The sequence below is a fragment of the Lycium barbarum genome, chromosome 3, assembly GCF_019175385.1.
Source record: "Lycium barbarum isolate Lr01 chromosome 3, ASM1917538v2, whole genome shotgun sequence".
In the NCBI taxonomy this organism is placed as follows: domain Eukaryota; kingdom Viridiplantae; phylum Streptophyta; class Magnoliopsida; order Solanales; family Solanaceae; genus Lycium; species Lycium barbarum.
In genome coordinates, this window is record NC_083339.1 from 114,131,737 (window position 1) to 114,149,049 (window position 17,313).

Here is a 17,313-nt window from a genome sequence, read left to right on the forward strand (position 1 = left end):
CTTTAAACATAGTTTGTCCCAAGCCCTCCAGTGGTACTTATTCTTGTCCCCATCGGACCCCCAAAAGAAATTAGCCAAGTGCCTTTCAATGAGTTGCAAAGTACCTTTGGGAGGAGTTAGAGCTGCGAGGGTGTAGGTGGGGATGGCTTGGAGCACACTTTTGATGAGAGTAACTTTTCCCCCGTAGGAAAGGCATTTCCCATACCAACCCGACAACTTTCTAGTGATCCTAGAAACGAGATCATCAAAGTACTCTATCTTTTTCCTGCCAACAAACAGAGGGCAACCCAAATAATTAAAAGGAAACTGCTTATGCCTAAAGCCAGTTCTATCAATAATTCTATTGATCCTAGAATTAGAGGTCTTCTGGTGAGTGCAAAAGAAGCTCTTGTCATCATTAACTTTCTGCCCCGAGCTTCTTTCATAGGCCTTAATTTGCTTCATAATAAGCTTAATCACTTTGCTCTTTCCTGCGCAGAAAATGACAATGTCATCGGCATACGCAAGGTGATTTATCTGGGGACCTCTTTCACTCATGGTGAAGGGGATAAAGTTAGGGTGCTCATAAAGACTGGTCAACAATCTCGACAGCACCTCAGATCCAAGAATAAAAAGAGAAGGGGAGAGAGGGTCCCCTTGCTTCAATCCTTGAGACGACGAAAAAAATCCCTTTCTATTGCCATTGATAATGATGGAATACCAAACATGTGAAATCAGTCTCCATATAGCCCCGGTCCACCATTCTGAGAAACCAAAACTTTTAAGAACACCTATAAGAAACTTCCACGAAAGCCTATCATAGGCTTTTGCCATGTCCAGCTTAATGACAATGTTTCCTCCCTTGTTGGTTTTAGAAATGTCGTGCACAATTTCTTGAGCCAACAAAATATTATCAGTAATGAACCTGCCCTTAACGAAACCACTTTGATTATACGAAATCAGTTTGGGCAGCAACGGGTTCAGTCTTCTAGCCAAAATTTTGGAAATGATTTTGTTAGAAAAATTGCTTAAGCTGATGGGTCTAAGTTCTGAGAAATTGGAGGGAGAATTAACTTTAGGAATTAAGGCCAAACAAGAATGAGAGTAGAATTTAGTAAGGCCATTACCATTGAAAAAACTCTGAACAAAGTTAATCACATCCACCTTTATAATCTCCCAGCATTTTTGGTAGAACATACCATTGAATCCGTCTGGTCCAGCACTACTAGTGGAGCTCATATCAAAAATAGCATCTTTAATTTATTCTTCTATAGGGATCTTAGATAACATAACGTTATCGTCATCAGTGATAATTTTAGGAACGCAGGAGAAAATATTGTCATCCACAGCAGGTTCGGGTAGATTGAAGATCCTTTTAAAATGTCTAATTGCCGAATTTGAGATCTTCTCATCAGAGTGTAACCATTTCCCTTTACTATTCTTGATCCTGTGAAGCTGCAGTCTTCTTCTTCTGTCTTTGATCACATTATGAAAGTACCTTGTATTGCTATCTCCCTCCTCAAACCATTTGATTTGGGATTTTTGTTCGAGGAGAGCTTCTTGCATAGCCATCCAATGAACGTATTCAGCCTGACCCTTATTTAGCTCTGTTCTAGACTGTTCATTCTTATCTATTGCATCAACATCTTCCAGCTGTTGTAGAGTAGCTTCCCATTCTTCCACTTTCTGGAAAATGTCACCAATGTCTTCTCTAGACCACTTAGAAAGTCTTTTTCCCAATCTTTTGAGTTTCTGTTGCAAAATCCACATAGGATTCCCTTTTACTTTTATTTGCCAATCTTGCCCCACCAAATCCATGAAACCAGGTTGTTCCACCCAAAAATGACGAAATCTGAAATGTTTGATAGCGTTAGTATTACTGTCATAACATTTTAACAGAAGAGGCCTATGATCTGAGCCTGTCGTGCTAAGGTGTCTGACCGTAACATTATTGAACCTCTGGAGCCAATTATCATTAATGATAACTCTGTCCAGCCTCTTCCAGATCCTTTTCCCTGGTCTTCTATTGTTGCACCAGGTGTAGTTTGAACCAACAAATCCTGCATCTTCCAAGCCGCATCTATTCACACATGCAGCAAAATCAAAGCTTTTGTAAGCTCTATGAATCTTGCCACCTATTTTTTCAGAAGGCTCGAGAATGACGTTAAAGTCACCTCCAATGCACCAACCACTTTGAACCTGATTTGAGATATCAGTTAGATCATCCCATAGTTCTTGTCTTTCAAGGGAAGTGCACTTGGCATACACTATTGTAACATAAGCTCCTCCATTACCAACACTTGTTCCATCTTTCAAATGAAGAGTAATTTATTGATCTTTATTGGATATCGCTGTAGCTTGAAAGTTCGTGTTCCAGAAACACCAAATCTGACCAATTTCATTACTTAAGCAATTTTGGAATCCCAAAAATTTCTTATAACCCTCTACTTTCTTTTTGTCGATAAAAGGCTCAAAGATAGCAACAAATTGAGCATATTTAATTTGATCAGACTTTTTAGTCTGTGTATAGATTTTTTAGTCCGCACACCTCTAATATTCCAGAATAGAGCACTGATCATTGAGGGAATTTGGTTTGGTTTGTTTGTCTCCTTCCCTTCACAGAAGAGTTGGCTTTCTCATTTCCTCCTTTATTGGTTTTCTATTGTCTGTTTCTGCCTCTCTTTCCTGGAGACAGGCCCTTTTTTTGTATCACTTCTTGAGCATATTCCTTACCAGATTCATCAGAGTCTACATGTTCCTCCTCCGCCTCCTGACTGATCCCTGTGTTGTTGAAATCAGCCAGGCTATCCGATATTTCATCCTCCGTTTCTGAACACTCCTCCTGCTCACGGCTGCGCTGGAGGAAATCTTGATTCGTGTTAAGATCCACCACCAACTCAATGCCTTTATGATTTCTCATAACCGTGTCTAGACTTGAAGACCTCTTACCATATTTTCCCACATTTCCATTGTTGCTACCCGGATTATTAGTGCTCATATCATCATTTTTGTCTCTAGGATCATTCTTTTTACTCGCGGTGCTGGGGTGATTGGCCTCTAAAGGTTCTGTCCTTAAGGCTGGACCATGTTGGTCACTGTTGGCCACTTTCTCATTATCTTGTACCACCTCTTGATTAATACTGTGACCCTGCTGAACTTCATTTTGATACTCCTCATTGCTATTCTCCTGATTTTGCTTGGTACTTTTCCTTTCATTATCAGTCTGTTGACTCTTGCTAACCTGCACAGTGACCTTGGTTTTCTTTTTAAGCCCCTTCTTAGCTTTTCTCTTCTTTTTGTTTTTGGCCAGAATTCGAGCCAACGTTTTGCGCTTAATTTCAACCATATCTCTTCCAACCACATGGTCTCCCACTTTTTCTTTACCATTCTGTTTACCCGTGGCCTCCTTTGCATTTTCCTCTATACCATCTGTAGTTTTGTTCCCCGTTTGTTCCTTCTTTTTGCTGTTTTCTTTTTGTCCATTCTCAACATTATCGCTATCTACCAAATCACAATCTTCCTTAACACCACTTTCCTCTGCAACCTCTGTTGATTTCCCTGCATCTCCATTCCCTGCCTTTTCTTCCTTTTTTTTCTTTTCAACTCTTCTGCATTGAGCAATAGAGTGTCCCAACATTCTACAGTGTATGCAAAACTTGGGGGGATTCTCGTACTCCAGCTTCTGCGTGAATCCCTTATGAGGGTAAGATTCATCTTCTGTCCCAATCCACAACGAATTAATCTTTGGTTTTGTTAAATCTATCTCGACTCTAACTTTGGCCATACTCGGTCGAGTCCTGTTTTCCGTAGCCTGGTCCATCATTAACGGGGTTCCCAGGGGAGCCACAATTTGCTTGATGTAATTCTAGGCATGACAATGGAAAGACAGCTCAGGGAGTAAGACCCAGATAGGAACAATAGGTGAGTCTTGTTCCGGCTTAAAATCCGGTGTCAATTTTTCCAGCCACATTACTTGACCCGCTATTTCAATCGCTCTTTTAAACCACACTGGCTTACAATCACTCTCAACAGTAAAATCTAAGAACACAGTGCGATAATCAAAAACCCCAATTGTAACTTTACCTCGAACCTTGACTTTCTCGGCGAAATTTGCTCTGATTTTTTCTATTTGGGGTTTGGTCCTTATGAACTTGCCCACCAGTGTGAACTTACATTCATTAGCCATTACCCCATAGAATTCCGTAGGTTTGAAAAGAACAGCAGTCTTCCCATCGTGCCTATCGTATCGAGCTTTAACATTTGGATCTCTATCGCGATTCTTTTTAGGGCTCGGATCGGGCACAGTTTGAATTGCTTCCGCATAATTGATTTTGTGTAGAGTTGATTCGTTCTCCATGTTCGGAATACCTGTAGGATTGTGATTTTGTGTTACACGCGCCGGCAATGGATCTGCCGGCGTCGCCATGGCTCAGAGTGTGAGGCTCAGACGCCAAGGACTCTTCTGCAAGATGACCGTTTCTATTTTGTACGGAGAGCTTATATTTTTAGAGAGAGAAAACCTTGAAAAGTTTCCTGCTCGAAGAACGCTCAATATCCTCAATACATAAGGTAGCCAAGAACGTGTGTTCTTGTCTCTTGACCCCCTTGTTCAGTTGAAATGCTGAGATGTTCCCGTCCTTCATCTTTCCTGGTAGTGCAGGGATGAGGCAAGTCTTGGCCCCATTTATTCCCAACACTAACAGTGCATCCGCAAATGGAAATGGGATGACATAATTTTCCCTCATAAATTCCAATCCCAGTATCAGCTTGAAATCGTCCATGATGACAATGGACATATTCATCTTGCCTTCTAGAGAACTCAACTTGAACGACACTCCCTTTGACGCTCCCCCAACTGGCATAGCTGGAGAGTTGATTGCCTTGACACGACCCCGGCCTTTCTCCACAACGAGCCCAAAATACTCCACCTCAGTGGAAGCTAGATAGTTGTGGGTAGCACCTGTGTCCACTATGGCCCTAACGGGCTTACCATTCACTCGCATATCAACGAACATCAAAGTCTTGCTTTTGCTAACATAGCATTGGAGTTTCTCCTTTGGGGCCTTCTTTGTGGCAGCAGGAGTAGGATCTTTCTTCTTGCGAAGGCTGGCACTAGACTCGCCCTCTTCCTGACATAAAGTATTGAGAAATTGAGTGAAGGCACCCATGGGTTCCTCAATTTTCGCTATTTCTTCGATCTCCTCCTCTGCCTGACTCTGCTGGGCAGCATTCAACTTTCTAACCTGAGGACAGTCAGCCCTCATGTGCGGTCCACCGCACTCGAAACATCCGCCCTTTGGAACATAGGGCGTTTTCCCACGATTTTTATTTGGAGACGCAACACTCACACTGCCAGACGAGGAGGTCCTAGATTGGTTGGACCCTCGGTCTCCCCCACTTCTACTGGGACCACCCCTGTTGTTGTTATAGTTGTTGTGTTGGCCTCCTCTTATATTCTCTCCTCTAGGAGGTTGTTGTGGCTTGTCCTTTCGAGGCCCCACCTGATAGTCGACAAGGCACTCAACAGCTTGCATGGCCCTTGTCACTGTGTCCACCCATTGCCTTTGCAGTTCTGCGCGGGCATAAGGCTTCAATCCTTCCATGAACGTGAAAAGCTTGTCTTTCTCACTCATGTCTCGAATACTCAGCATGAGTGCGGAGTACTCACGTACATAATCCCTAAGTGACTTGGTCTGGCGCAGCTCCCTGAGCTTCCTGCGCGCATTGTACTCGACATTTTCTGGAAAAAATTTCAAGTCAATAGCCGCCTTTAGTTCCTCCCATGTCGTTAGATTCTCTTCCCCGACCCTGATGGCTTCAAACTTTACCCGCCACCAAAGCTTAGCATCGCCTTGCAAATACATGGTAGCAGTTGCTACCTTCTTTGGTTCCTCCAACTCCCCCACGGCCTCAAAGTATTGTTCAACGTCAAAAATGAAATTTTCAACTTCCTTGGCATTCCGAGCACCGTGGTAGGCCTTTGGCTCCGGTATCTTGATTTTTTGGGGCACAGGCGCCTGATTTCCAGCGCCCCCACCCTGATTTCCTCCTCCTCGGAGTACTCCATTTAGGGCCGCTTGAAAGATATTAAGCTGGCCCGTCAACTGATCAATAGTTTGTTGCATTGCAGCTATGTTAGCTGCATCCTCAGTTCTTCCTTGTCGCAACTGCTCCACAATCTGTCGTGTTCCCTCAAAATCACGACTCATGTGCACAATGTCGTTGCTAGCCATCGTTGTCTTACGGTCCAGGTCATCCATCCTTTCAACCATACTGGCCCTCAGACCGGGCACAGTATCATTTAGCTGTCTCAGTCCCTCGACAACTGCTTCGAGGTCCGCAATGCGTTCCCATTGAGTCCTCACCATGGCTGGTGACAAAACCCGTCAAAAAAAATTCCTTCGTTTGCTAGCCAACCTAAAACTTGGCTCTGATACGAACTGTTACGCGGCGCCTTCTTGAGATGTTTAGAAGGGCGACGTAAGGCTAAGTAATCTGACTTCCGTGTGATCACTATCCGCCAACCTGAGGTCCCCTCTACATGCTAGATTAGACTGTCAGTGCCGTGTAGGAAAACCGTGTCGTCAACAATTGCAATGAGAGAATTGAAAACGAAAATGCTTGCTTGTATTAACAGAGAATTGATTACAAGAGAGCTGGGGTGTTCGAGGGGGAGAGAACACCTTTGCAGAAGATTTGAATGCTTTTTGATTTCACCAACTATATCCCCCCTAATAATGCTTTAAAAAAAATAACCCAAGTTTCAGGAGTAGATATAAAAAAGCTAGAGAATCATACTACAAGAACAGAAAGTAAACTACTCTATATTTACATCAAAAGTGACCTAAACTAGAGCAGGTCCATTACATCAACTTCGGATCATGGCACTGCCGTGCGCACCGGGGTGCGGGCAAGGTCTGGCGCACGTGGGCACTGGCTGTCGTGCGCAGGCGCTGGGGCGCTGGCACTGTCGTGCGCGCGCGGGCGCTGGCTGTCGGGCGCGCTGGGGCGAGACGGTCGGGCACTGCGCGCGGGCTGCCTGGCATGGGCGCATGGGCGCTGACTGCAGGCAAGCGTTGAGGGGGCTGCTTGCTGATGGGCGCTTTGGGCACAGCCGGCTGGTGGGCTCGGTCACGAGCAGCCGATTGGGCAACATTGGCATAGGCATTCTTGTCACTTGGTGCGACCGAGACCACGGGATCGTCCATGACACTGGGGCCATGGGGTGCGACCAAGGGGTCATTGGGCATGGCGGTAAAGCCACCCATGACAGTAACTATGTTAAACTTGTTTATTTCGAAATAACAAAGAGAGAGATATAAACAATGAAATGGGACTATGGGAGTACCGATAATAAACTTATTTATTGTTCTAATTTATCTGAGCAACGATAAAATTATCCTCATTTGATCTATAGGTCACAAGTTCGAATCGTAAAAGCGGTCACTAATGTTTGCATAGTATCGACTGTCTACATCACACTTTTGGATTGTGGCCCTTCTCCAGACGACGTTTTTCTCCGGACTACCTTTATTAGGTCTACTTTAAGTAGAGCAGTACATTTTTCTTTTTAATTTAGAAATAATTAATGTTAATGTTCTTATTTTTATTTTAAATGAAATTTTTTTACAGCCACATAAATATTATTTAAAATCACAAGTCCCAAAAAAGAATTTCTAATCACAAAAATTATGAGATGTTTAAAATTTTAACTTTTAAAAGATCTCATATTTTGTTAAACTCTGGTATGGAGTATTTGGGAAATACAATAGACCGATGAAGAAGCAGTTGAAGTAATCAATGATGTCATCCTTAGGATTAGAGTCATGGACAATTTGCTTCCATCAATCAATCACGACTCGTACATTTCTGTTAACAAGCTACCACGTCCTTGATATGGGCCCTTCTAATAAATACTCTCTCCTTCCCATAATAAATGTCATCTTAACAAAAAATAATTATTCCATAATAAATATTATCTTAGAAAATCAAAACATAAATTAACTAATTTTATCCTTAAACAAAAAGTGACAAGTTAAAAGTAACATCTAAATAATTATTGAAAAAATCACATTGCAACTTGGTATTGTTAGATTCCCAATATCAAAAGGTTTACTACTTGTGCATGCTCTAATCAAGAGGAAAACGTAATTTATTTTTATTATATAAGGGTAATTAAGTAAACTTCACATTGTATTATTAGTTTCTTAATATGCGTATTTTTGGCTAAAGTGATACTCCCTCCGTCCCATAATAAGTGTCACCTTAGCCAAAACACGCATATTAAGAAACCAACAATGCAATATAAAGTTTACTAAACTACCCCTATATAATAAAAATAAATTATTTTTCCTTTTTGATTAGATCATGCATGAAAAGTAAACCTTTTAACATTGAGAATCTAACAATACCAAGTTTCTATGTGCTTTTTGTCTTGAATACATAATTTGTCAGTTTTTGTTTAAGGACAAAGTAGGAAAAAACTTGAACAAATATTTTTAGCTAAGGTGACACTTATTATGGGACAGAGAGAGTACTTATTATGGGACAGAGAGAGTACTTATTATGGGATGGAGGAAGCAATACTACTTCGGATTTTTAGATATTCGAAAATTCAAAATTTTTATACCTTATATTTAGCCCTACTCATATTATACGTGCCTAATACTAATTGGTCCAAGGGTCTAATAGATTAGTACCCTACGACTCTATCCATTATAATATTAAGTCGGGCAATTCGCACGATTGCCCCTATTTTGAAGCTGTCTTTTTTTTTCCCCCCTAAAAAGGTGACTGAAAATATCCAAAAATTATGAGTTCAAACTCCAATTCAATTAAAAAAAAAAAGAACAATTTCGCAAGATAAGATTTCACAAATTTTTTATCTTAAGACAAATTATATCTTATAAGAGAGAACTTAATTAACTTAATTATGTACAAAAGTTACGGTTCCTTTTAAGAGCCCGTTTGGATTGACTTATAAGTTGTTTTCAGTTTTTTTGAGTGTTTGACTGACCAGCCTAAAATCATTTTGTATTTAAAATAAGCTCAAAAAAATAATTAGGCCCAATTGACTAAATTTATCTAAAATATCTTATAAGCTGAAAATAGCTTATAGACATGAGCCCTTCCAAACAGCCTCTAAATGTCTTGAATTGAAGTCTCGCTTGACTCCAACTTTACAGTTCCTTTTAGATGTCCCTGAAAAGAGAGACGGGGCGCGGGGGGCCGGAGGGGGTGGGGAGGGATAGGATATTTTTATATGGGAAAACAGGACCTCAATAATCGGTTTTCTCGGTGAGTTCAATTAATAATGCAACTCACATGAATAGCTGTGTCCAGTGTGGGCACTGCACTGTCTCAGCACGTGCTGGACATTAATATCATCATTCCGCAATTAAAGCTTGTCATATATTGGTACTGTACTGTAACATTTACATCTACCAATGTCCACACACCACACATTATTAACCAAACAACATAATTGGCATAATATAACATTAATAAACGTGTAAGATGGATATTGGACGCAGAAAATAGATGACACGTTACAATAGAAAGAGTACCTTCCTTGCTGCTCGGGATAGAGAGAGAGCTTTCCGTTTACCAGACTCATCCATCACACAGACTCAAAAAACATTTTCATTTACAATTTCTTTTCTTCATGGGCCATTTGTGACACGAGAGACAATCAAACTAGCAGAAAATGAAAGCAGAAATGAAATGTATCTTCAAGAATCAATGGATAAAAAAAGCAATCAGCAAATCAAATTAAAATAACAATTAACTCATGAAGATTCTTTACATTTTCGAGGATGTATATTAAATTCTAAAACTTTAAACTTGTTCCAGAATTGTGAAAAAAGGGAATGAGTTCCCTCGTTGGAGTTCGGGGAAAGAAGGGGGTAATGGTGGAGGTAGGGATGCCATGTTATATCACATGAAAAACCGGGTTTACAGATCACAGTTGCGAGAATGAGAGAACCAACAAAAAGAATACCGTTGTTACTTTGTTTTGCAATAAACACAAGAACGGTATAGTCCAAACAACGTCTTTGTTGGGTCTTGGGGGCACATCTGGAAAAACCCAAATCAGCTGAGTGATAGCATCATATTTTACCAACTTACACTCTTTTCTTTCTGGTCATCTGTTTACTTAAAACACATTTGTAAATGTCAGAAAGAAACCCAATAACTATAAACTATATCTAAGCTTTTCAGCTTAAACAAGAAAAAGCTTGAAACAGAAAGAAAAGTACCGTCCATCTGAGATACAGAGTTGGCATCTCAACTTGCTAATGACAGCAGAACAAAGGCAAACTCATTATTGAGTAAAGATCTCAAATTCTATAGGTATTAATGCAAGTCTCTTTACAACTAAAACTTTGCATCACTTGGAAAAAAATTTAGGTCACTTCTTAACATTGAAAATGAAGACGAAAAGTAGTTTGACCTTAATGGAAAAAAATTTATTCTACTCAAATGACAGTCTGGATTCGGATCAGACAGTCCCACATAAAGAAAACGAAGACAAGCTTGTGCCATAAAAGAATTGATGTGTCATAAGATAGCACTTACTCATGATCTCTTTACTTCAACTAAAATAAAGGCATTGCTTCCTTTATGCACTCCAAAAAGTAGGACACATTTAGCTGTTATTATCTGATACTCACATTGCATATTGTATTATATTCATTTTCTTTCTTCTTTCTTCTTTCTTTTTTCAACTTCCACCCCAAGCAAAGCATCTGCATTCTTCACTTACAGCCAAGAGGACAGCATTATCTCTATTCTCAAATCAGAAAAACGAAATACAGAGTAAAGTGAAGCAGTCAGCTTTCTCAGATCCCAAAGAAAGGCCAAACAAATTCATTTTCTGATTTAACAATCATGTTCAAGTCTTCAAAATGGAAAAAGGAGAAGATCAAAGCTGTATTCCAAATGCAGTTTCAGGTAACACAGGTATGTTAACAGGATGGCGGAAAATTGCTTTGTTCAGTTTCTTCTCAAATACTGTTAACTGCATCTAATACAGAGTATTTAGGACGATTGCAGTCTAGTACAAGCTTTTAGTTGATATAAGCTCACGAAGCATTTTTGGGAATTTGATCTCACTGAGCTAATAAATATCTCAATCATGATGATTTCAGGTGCCTCCGCTAAAAGCGAAAAAACTGATGATTTCGCTAGTTCCGGCAGATGCTGGAAAGCCGACAGTGAAACTAGGAAAAGCAGCAATTGACGAAGGAACCTGTTCATGGGAAAATCCTATTTACGAGACAGTGAAATTAGTCAGGGATCCAAAAACAGGAAAATTTAGACAAAACATTTACTACTTTTCTGTGGCATCGGTAAGTAACAGAACTGCAATCTCCAAGCATGCTCTGCCCGCCTTTCGGTTGGAAAATTTGCTCACTACTCATATGCGTTATGCCATCTCAGGGATCATCAAAATCAGGTTTTCTGGGAGAAGTTGGTCTCGATTTTGCGGATTTGGTAGAGGCAACTGAAACCTTAGTAGTATCTCTACCACTAATGCCATTGGAGACTGGCGCAATTTTGCATGTATGTCCTCTCTCTCCTCTCCATAACACACACACACACTACAAACTCTCCCGCGGTAGACAATTTTTGATATGACTGTTGATCAAGGTTCCAAACTTCCTTACTCGACATCTCAAATCGGGAAAAAAACAGAAAATAGATCGTCTTAGATGGGAACTTTGTGTTCGCTAACTGTTAAGTTCCACATTGGTTGAGGGAATGAGTTGGCTTTTGGGGTTGAGTTAGGCACAAAGTCCGTTTCTTAACATGATATCAGAGCTAGACCCATAAATCCCTATTGTTGTATTTCTCATGCTGGACCTCGTAATCCATCTTCCCTTGAGTCTTGAGCGTGTGAGGGAGTGTTAAGTCCAACATTGGTTGAGGGAATGGGTTGTGGTCTCCTTATATGTTCTTAGACAATCTTCCCCTCGTGGGCTAGCTTTTGAGATTGAATTACAGGCTCGAGCTCCATTTCTTATCACTAACAAAGTAAAGTTAAAAGCCTTTTATGTTTAACAATGTTATTCTAACATATACATGTGAAACAGGTCGCAGTACAGAATATGGAAGCAGCTCATGAAACCAGGTGATTGAGTATTCAATGCCATGATAAACTTGTTTTCAATCTTGTTCAGTTATCTACAACTTTGGATACTAAAGTAGAGTTATAACAAAAAAGTTTCAGGCGTACTGAAGATAGTGAAATCTCAAGGACTGAATCACTAGATCAAAGCTTTGAAACTGAACTGAGAAGCGACAGCCATTACGGAAACGGACATTGTACTACTGAAGTAAGGTCTCATATTTATATACTTTTGCATTTCTTCATTTCACTGCATACAGTATTATCACGTACTAAAATATCACCTGTTGGCCTTAGTTTGCGGAGCTCAAAGTTTGAGTCTGGAGGAAAAACACACTCAAATAGTTTGGGCTGGGGAGGAGAAATGAAAAACATTTAAAGCAATCCCTTTTTAAATACTTTAGTGAAAGATTGGGAAGAAGAAAAACATGGAACAGCAAAGTTTGGGAATTGAGACTCTAAGAGCTGAATGTCAGTCAAGCCCTCAGAGTTTGGATAATAATATTTACTTAGATTAAAAACCTTTTGGCATGGCTATCACCATAAAGATTCACTTCTCAAGTAACAGTAACACAACTTCTGGGATAGTTTTTAAGTTTTGCTCTTTATAAATGATCTACAGTCAATACAAATCCAATTGGAACCTTTATACAAACTGTTGTGAAATATCCCTTAAGTCCTCCAATATGTGTAACTGGTTTGAGGTTCACCTGTGGAATGAACATTGGACTTACAAGAAAGAGGACTGGTTTAAGGTTTTCAGATACATGTAAAAGAATCTGAATAAAGTCTTATGTGATGTCAAAACCATTATAAACACTTTTGGAAGCTCTTATACAGCAAAAATGGGAACGTTGTAAATCTCTAACAACAATGCTCCCTCCGCTTCATAATAAGTGTCCACTTAGGCTTTTTTATATTTTGGTTCAAAATAAATGTCCACTTACATAATCAAGAAGGAATTAATTATTTTCTTCCAAATTTACCCTTGTTTAGATAAGTGAATTTTTATGTAATCAAGAAACTATATTAATTAGGAGTATTTAATTTTTGATTAAGTAATTAGGAGTATTTAATTAAGGGTAGTTTAGTCAAAATACCTAAAAAATAATTTCAGGATTTAGCATTTTCTTAAGAGGTGTGCAAAAGGCTAAGTGGACACTTATTTTGATCCGGAGAGAGTATCATTTATTGTTACACTTGTATTATATTACTTTAAGAATGGGTTTCTATATTACGTACTCTTTCATCAGCCAGAATCATTTTCAAATCCCCTATACTTATATTTACTTTAACTTTTACGTATTTCCAAATAAAAAATCTCATGACACAATTGAGAGACGCTAAGCAATCAAATACAAAAATTCGGATAGAGTCAAATGTGGCTTGTATTCCCTCAGTTTCTATACATCTTGCCTGTGTGTCCTAAACAGATAGAATAACACTTTAAACATGTTCATACATGTTCATGCTTCAGAGATACTATTTATATCTCGTAGCTGCAAATTGCAACTGACCTTTTTTGTTTATCTTCCACAGGATGAAGAGTTGAATGAAACATTTGATTATTCCAAGCAAAATAATGTCCCACGGGATCCTCAACCAAAAAACAGTCTTGTGAATCAGTTCTATCCACAAAATGCAGTTAATCCTCTAGAAAGACATCTACACCAGAGATCGTCCACAGATTGCTCGCTTGGATCTGATTTAGATGGGAGTTTGATTGATACAACACAAAGATCAGAGGAGGACTTTCTGAGAGACACTGCCCAAGAAACTTCAAATAACAGTTTTGAGTCCATGAAAAATAAGATCATCATGCTCGAACGTCAGGTAGAATTGTCAGAGATAGAACTGCAGACACTCAGAAAGCAAATTGTGAAAGAGACCAAAAGGGCACAGGAACAGTCAAGACAAATTGTCAACCTAAAAGAGGAGAGAGAGATCCTTAAAACCGAATGTGAGAAACTTAAGCTGAGATGTACAGATGAGGTGGATGCAGTAGTTTCAGATAATTCAAGAGCAGACGACAAATATTCGACAGCTCTATTGGAAGAAATTAGGCATAAACTTCAGAAAGAGAAGAACTTAAATAGCAAGTTGATGCTGAAGTTGCAAAAGACAGAAGACTCTAATTCTGAACTGATTCTTACCATAAGAGACCTCAACAAAATGTTGGATCAGAAAGATAAGGACAATTTGTATCTTTCCGAAAAAGTTAGGTCCAATAAGGATTTGCTAGAGGCCGTTGCCGAGAGAACCCATCTCAAGATTGGTCAGAATGAAGATAGAAAAGCTAAGGAGCTTAAAATTGCTGATGTATCTCAAGGAATGAAGCAGACAATTGAAAACTTACAGAATGAAATAGAGGTCTACAAGAAAGACTACAATGAAATGAAAGAACAGATGGACCAGCTTGAAAGCCACTGCCAAGTGCTGGAGACAGAAAATGACGATATTAATCGTAACCTAGAGCAATGTGAGCAGCAAAAGCTGAAAACACAACAAGAACACTCAGAATCTTTAGGCACTGTAAAGCACTTTAAACTCCAGGTAGAGAGACTAGAGGAAGAAATGAAAACACAAACATTACAGTACTCAAAATCATTGGATACGATAAATGAACTTGAAACACAGGTTTCAATGCTGGAGAAAGAACTGGAAACGCAGTCACAGGAATTTGAAGAACATCTGGAAGCAGTCACCCAAGCTAAAGTTAAGCAGGAGCAGAGGGCCATAAAAGCAGAGGAAGCATTGAGAAGGGCAAGGTGGAGTAATGCTAAGGCAGCTCAGAAACTTCAGGAAGAATTAAAAAGGCTATCAGATGAAATGACATTGAAGATTGAAGAGAAAGAAGAACTGGCCAATGATGCAGTAATGGAAACAAATGTTCTGCGTGAGGAGAACAAAATTTTAGAGGAATTACTGCAGAAATCTGAAGAAGAACTTAAATCAACAAAAGCTCACTATGAAAGAGAAGTTCTTGAGCTCAAAGCTTTATCAATGAAGAAAGGATATGATGCGGAACAAGTGGAAAAATTGACTGCTGAAATGGAGGTAGAACAAATATTGACCATGCAAAAGGAATGGAAGAGGGAGCTAGCTTCAGTGAGGAGGGAAGCAGAAATGTTTCTGGAGGAATTAATTCCCTTGAGGACTAAAGTGGATCAAAAGAAGAAAATTGAAGAGACCTTACAATCAGAAGTAGAGAAGCTCCACCTACAGAATGACGAAATGAGATGCAGTACAAATCAACTAAAGTTGGAGAATGAGAACCTGATGAAGCTGGTGCTCAAATTGCAGGAACAGGTACTTTGCATTAATAAAAAAGTTAGACAATTAAAATGTTATGGGATTACTCATTTCATTATAGAAGACTTGAAAAGAGAAGAAACTGTTTCACTTAATGTTCTAGGTGTAACCCTTTCTTCAACAATAATATAAAATGCCTAGAGGTGAATTAAATTCAGAAAAAAAGATAATGAATCATAATGATGACTTTCACAAACAGGTTATCTTTTCTAGGTAGTATAAGCATATCAGGTTGATGGGAAATTCTCTCCCATTTTTGTATGATAGACTTCCTTTTTAGATACTGGGCATTTGATGTACTTACAACAAATAATGATAATCTACAGACGTTTTGCATGCTCCAAGAGTCCAAATTCACGGAACAGGTTCGTATTAAAGTATGACGTCAAGCTTCCTGGAGAGCTTCAACACAAACTTAAATTCTTAGTTACCTTAATACTTTCTTCTACAACTATAAATATAGCATGAAAGCCAAGTCTATTTCATCTTCATGCAAGTCAAATTGTCAATTCATATGGAACAACAAGAATCCATTAAAAATCACTAAACCATTGACCAAGATTTTAAGTAAGATATTCACAGACATAAGGAGTTGATTCCACTGAACACCAACTCATTGACATTTTCTGTCAAGTTTTCTACACCGTAGAATCTTGTATTCTCATTCGAGTTTTTGACTCTGCTTAGCAAAAGACTCACAAAAAGCCTTCACAAAGCATCACTATTTTTTCTAAAGGAACTGTTGGTCTTGATATACAGGAGAACGAATCACCTGCTACTCAGGATGGTATTGTTGCTGGAGGAAGAAAATGTATTGGGGAGAACATTCATCACCAAGGGAATGGCTTTACAGAAGGAAGAATTGTGCAGAATGGATCCGGAAAGAATGCTAATATAACAAGGTAAACTATAGGACTTTACTGAACCATTGCTATGCATCCATCCAAACAAATTTATCAACAGTGAGAAACTGCAGTTATGTGGAAGGATAAAAGACACAATTTAATTTTATGTTCCTTCTGCAGAAGAGAAGTTGACTCAGGCAGAGCTGCAGAAACGATCAATGGCCAGTCCCAATATATACATGATCCAAAAGAATTACGAGGTCAAGTAGATTTATTGACTGAGAGAAACAAACACATGGAGCATGAATTGAAGGAAATGCAAGAGAGATATTCAGAAATAAGTCTCAAATTTGCAGAGGTAGAAGGTGAAAGGCAACAACTTGTCATGGCTTTGCGCAATTTAAAAAATGGAAAGAGGTAGCAGTTTTTTGACTGGTATATAATTCACTCATTAGATTTGTGCGAGTCAACCTTCTGTAGAAGGTAAATGAAGCAGTGGAGAATAAGGTCTAAGCAAGAAGATTCCCTGGCAACAATAAGTTGCTTCAATTCCTCAAACTTTTAACTTCGAGGTCATAGACAAGCAACCTGTCAGAATCTCTTGTGATCATGATCTTCCATTCATTTTTGGGCAACAAATTTGTCTACTTACTAGATTATTTGCAATCAGTATATCCAGGTTTTATTCCTTCTGTAAGATACATCATATCTGAAGATCAGTTGAATGTTCACAAATTATTCACATCAAAGAAATGTAAAAGAATGTCAATTTTCCTGTAAATAGAAGAGATCATTTTGGGATAGACAGAGAAGAACTAGTATGAGACTAGAATAAGCAATTCAAGCTTAAAACTTGGTCCTTTACCATGATCATGCATGGTCCTTTATTTCAGATACTACAAATGCAGCTGGTCAATTTATCTATGCAAATTAGGATTCACCTATTCCATGCGGTCGTGGTACCTTCCCTCACCCCCCAACCCTTGAAAGGCAAAGAAGGGGGAAGTTATTCATAATAAGGTCATTCTTTGTACTTTTTCTAAGTGC

At 39.1% G+C, this 17,313-nt stretch overlaps 2 protein-coding genes across 5 annotated transcripts; one reads left to right on the plus strand and one right to left on the minus strand.

The window, feature by feature from the left end:
• Positions 1–1,239: 1,239 nt before the first annotated feature.
• On the minus strand, positions 1,240–4,405 carry LOC132631154 (uncharacterized). Its single transcript, XM_060346753.1, has 4 exons — positions 4,153–4,405; positions 3,953–4,017; positions 2,713–3,844; positions 1,240–2,288 (listed from the first exon to the last, which is right to left on the minus strand). The coding sequence occupies exons 1-4, from the start codon at positions 4,403–4,405 to the stop codon at positions 1,240–1,242; spliced, it is 2,499 nt and encodes an 832-aa protein (XP_060202736.1).
• A 5,720-nt stretch (positions 4,406–10,125) lies between these two features.
• LOC132631891 (uncharacterized) lies at positions 10,126–17,069 on the plus strand. 4 transcript variants are annotated; one of them, XM_060347618.1, is made up of 9 exons: positions 10,126–10,332; positions 10,720–10,941; positions 11,130–11,330; positions 11,422–11,544; positions 12,075–12,112; positions 12,206–12,317; positions 13,649–15,418; positions 16,181–16,323; positions 16,447–17,069. In XM_060347618.1, the coding sequence occupies exons 2-9, from the start codon at positions 10,870–10,872 to the stop codon at positions 16,685–16,687; spliced, it is 2,700 nt and encodes an 899-aa protein (XP_060203601.1). In that variant the 5' UTR covers positions 10,126–10,332; positions 10,720–10,869; the 3' UTR covers positions 16,688–17,069. The 4 variants fall into 4 exon arrangements, with proteins under 4 accessions (XP_060203601.1, XP_060203602.1, XP_060203600.1 ...); XM_060347619.1 differs by having other exon boundaries at positions 10,725–10,941; XM_060347617.1 differs by lacking the exon at positions 10,126–10,332 and having other exon boundaries at positions 10,512–10,941.
• Positions 17,070–17,313: the final 244 nt, after the last annotated feature.

Excerpts from the sequence above, each read along its gene's own strand:
- LOC132631154 (XM_060346753.1), bottom strand. The coding sequence starts at position 4,405 with ATGGCGACGCCGGCAGATCCATTGCCGGCGCGTGTAACACAAAATCAC. Across the intron at positions 4,018-4,152 it reads TGGGGTAATGGCTAATGAAT|ATTTTACTGTTGAGAGTGAT; the intron begins GTAAGTTCACAC and ends CTGTGTTCTTAG. Across the intron at positions 2,289-2,712 it reads TGTAGACTCTGATGAATCTG|ATGGAACAAGTGTTGGTAAT; the intron begins GTAAGGAATATG and ends TTCATTTGAAAG.
- LOC132631891 (XM_060347618.1), top strand. The coding sequence starts at position 10,870 with ATGTTCAAGTCTTCAAAATGGAAAAAGGAGAAGATCAAAGCTGTATTC. Across the intron at positions 12,113-12,205 it reads GAAGCAGCTCATGAAACCAG|TTTCAGGCGTACTGAAGATA; the intron begins GTGATTGAGTAT and ends ATAACAAAAAAG. Across the intron at positions 16,324-16,446 it reads AAGAATGCTAATATAACAAG|AAGAGAAGTTGACTCAGGCA; the intron begins GTAAACTATAGG and ends TTCCTTCTGCAG.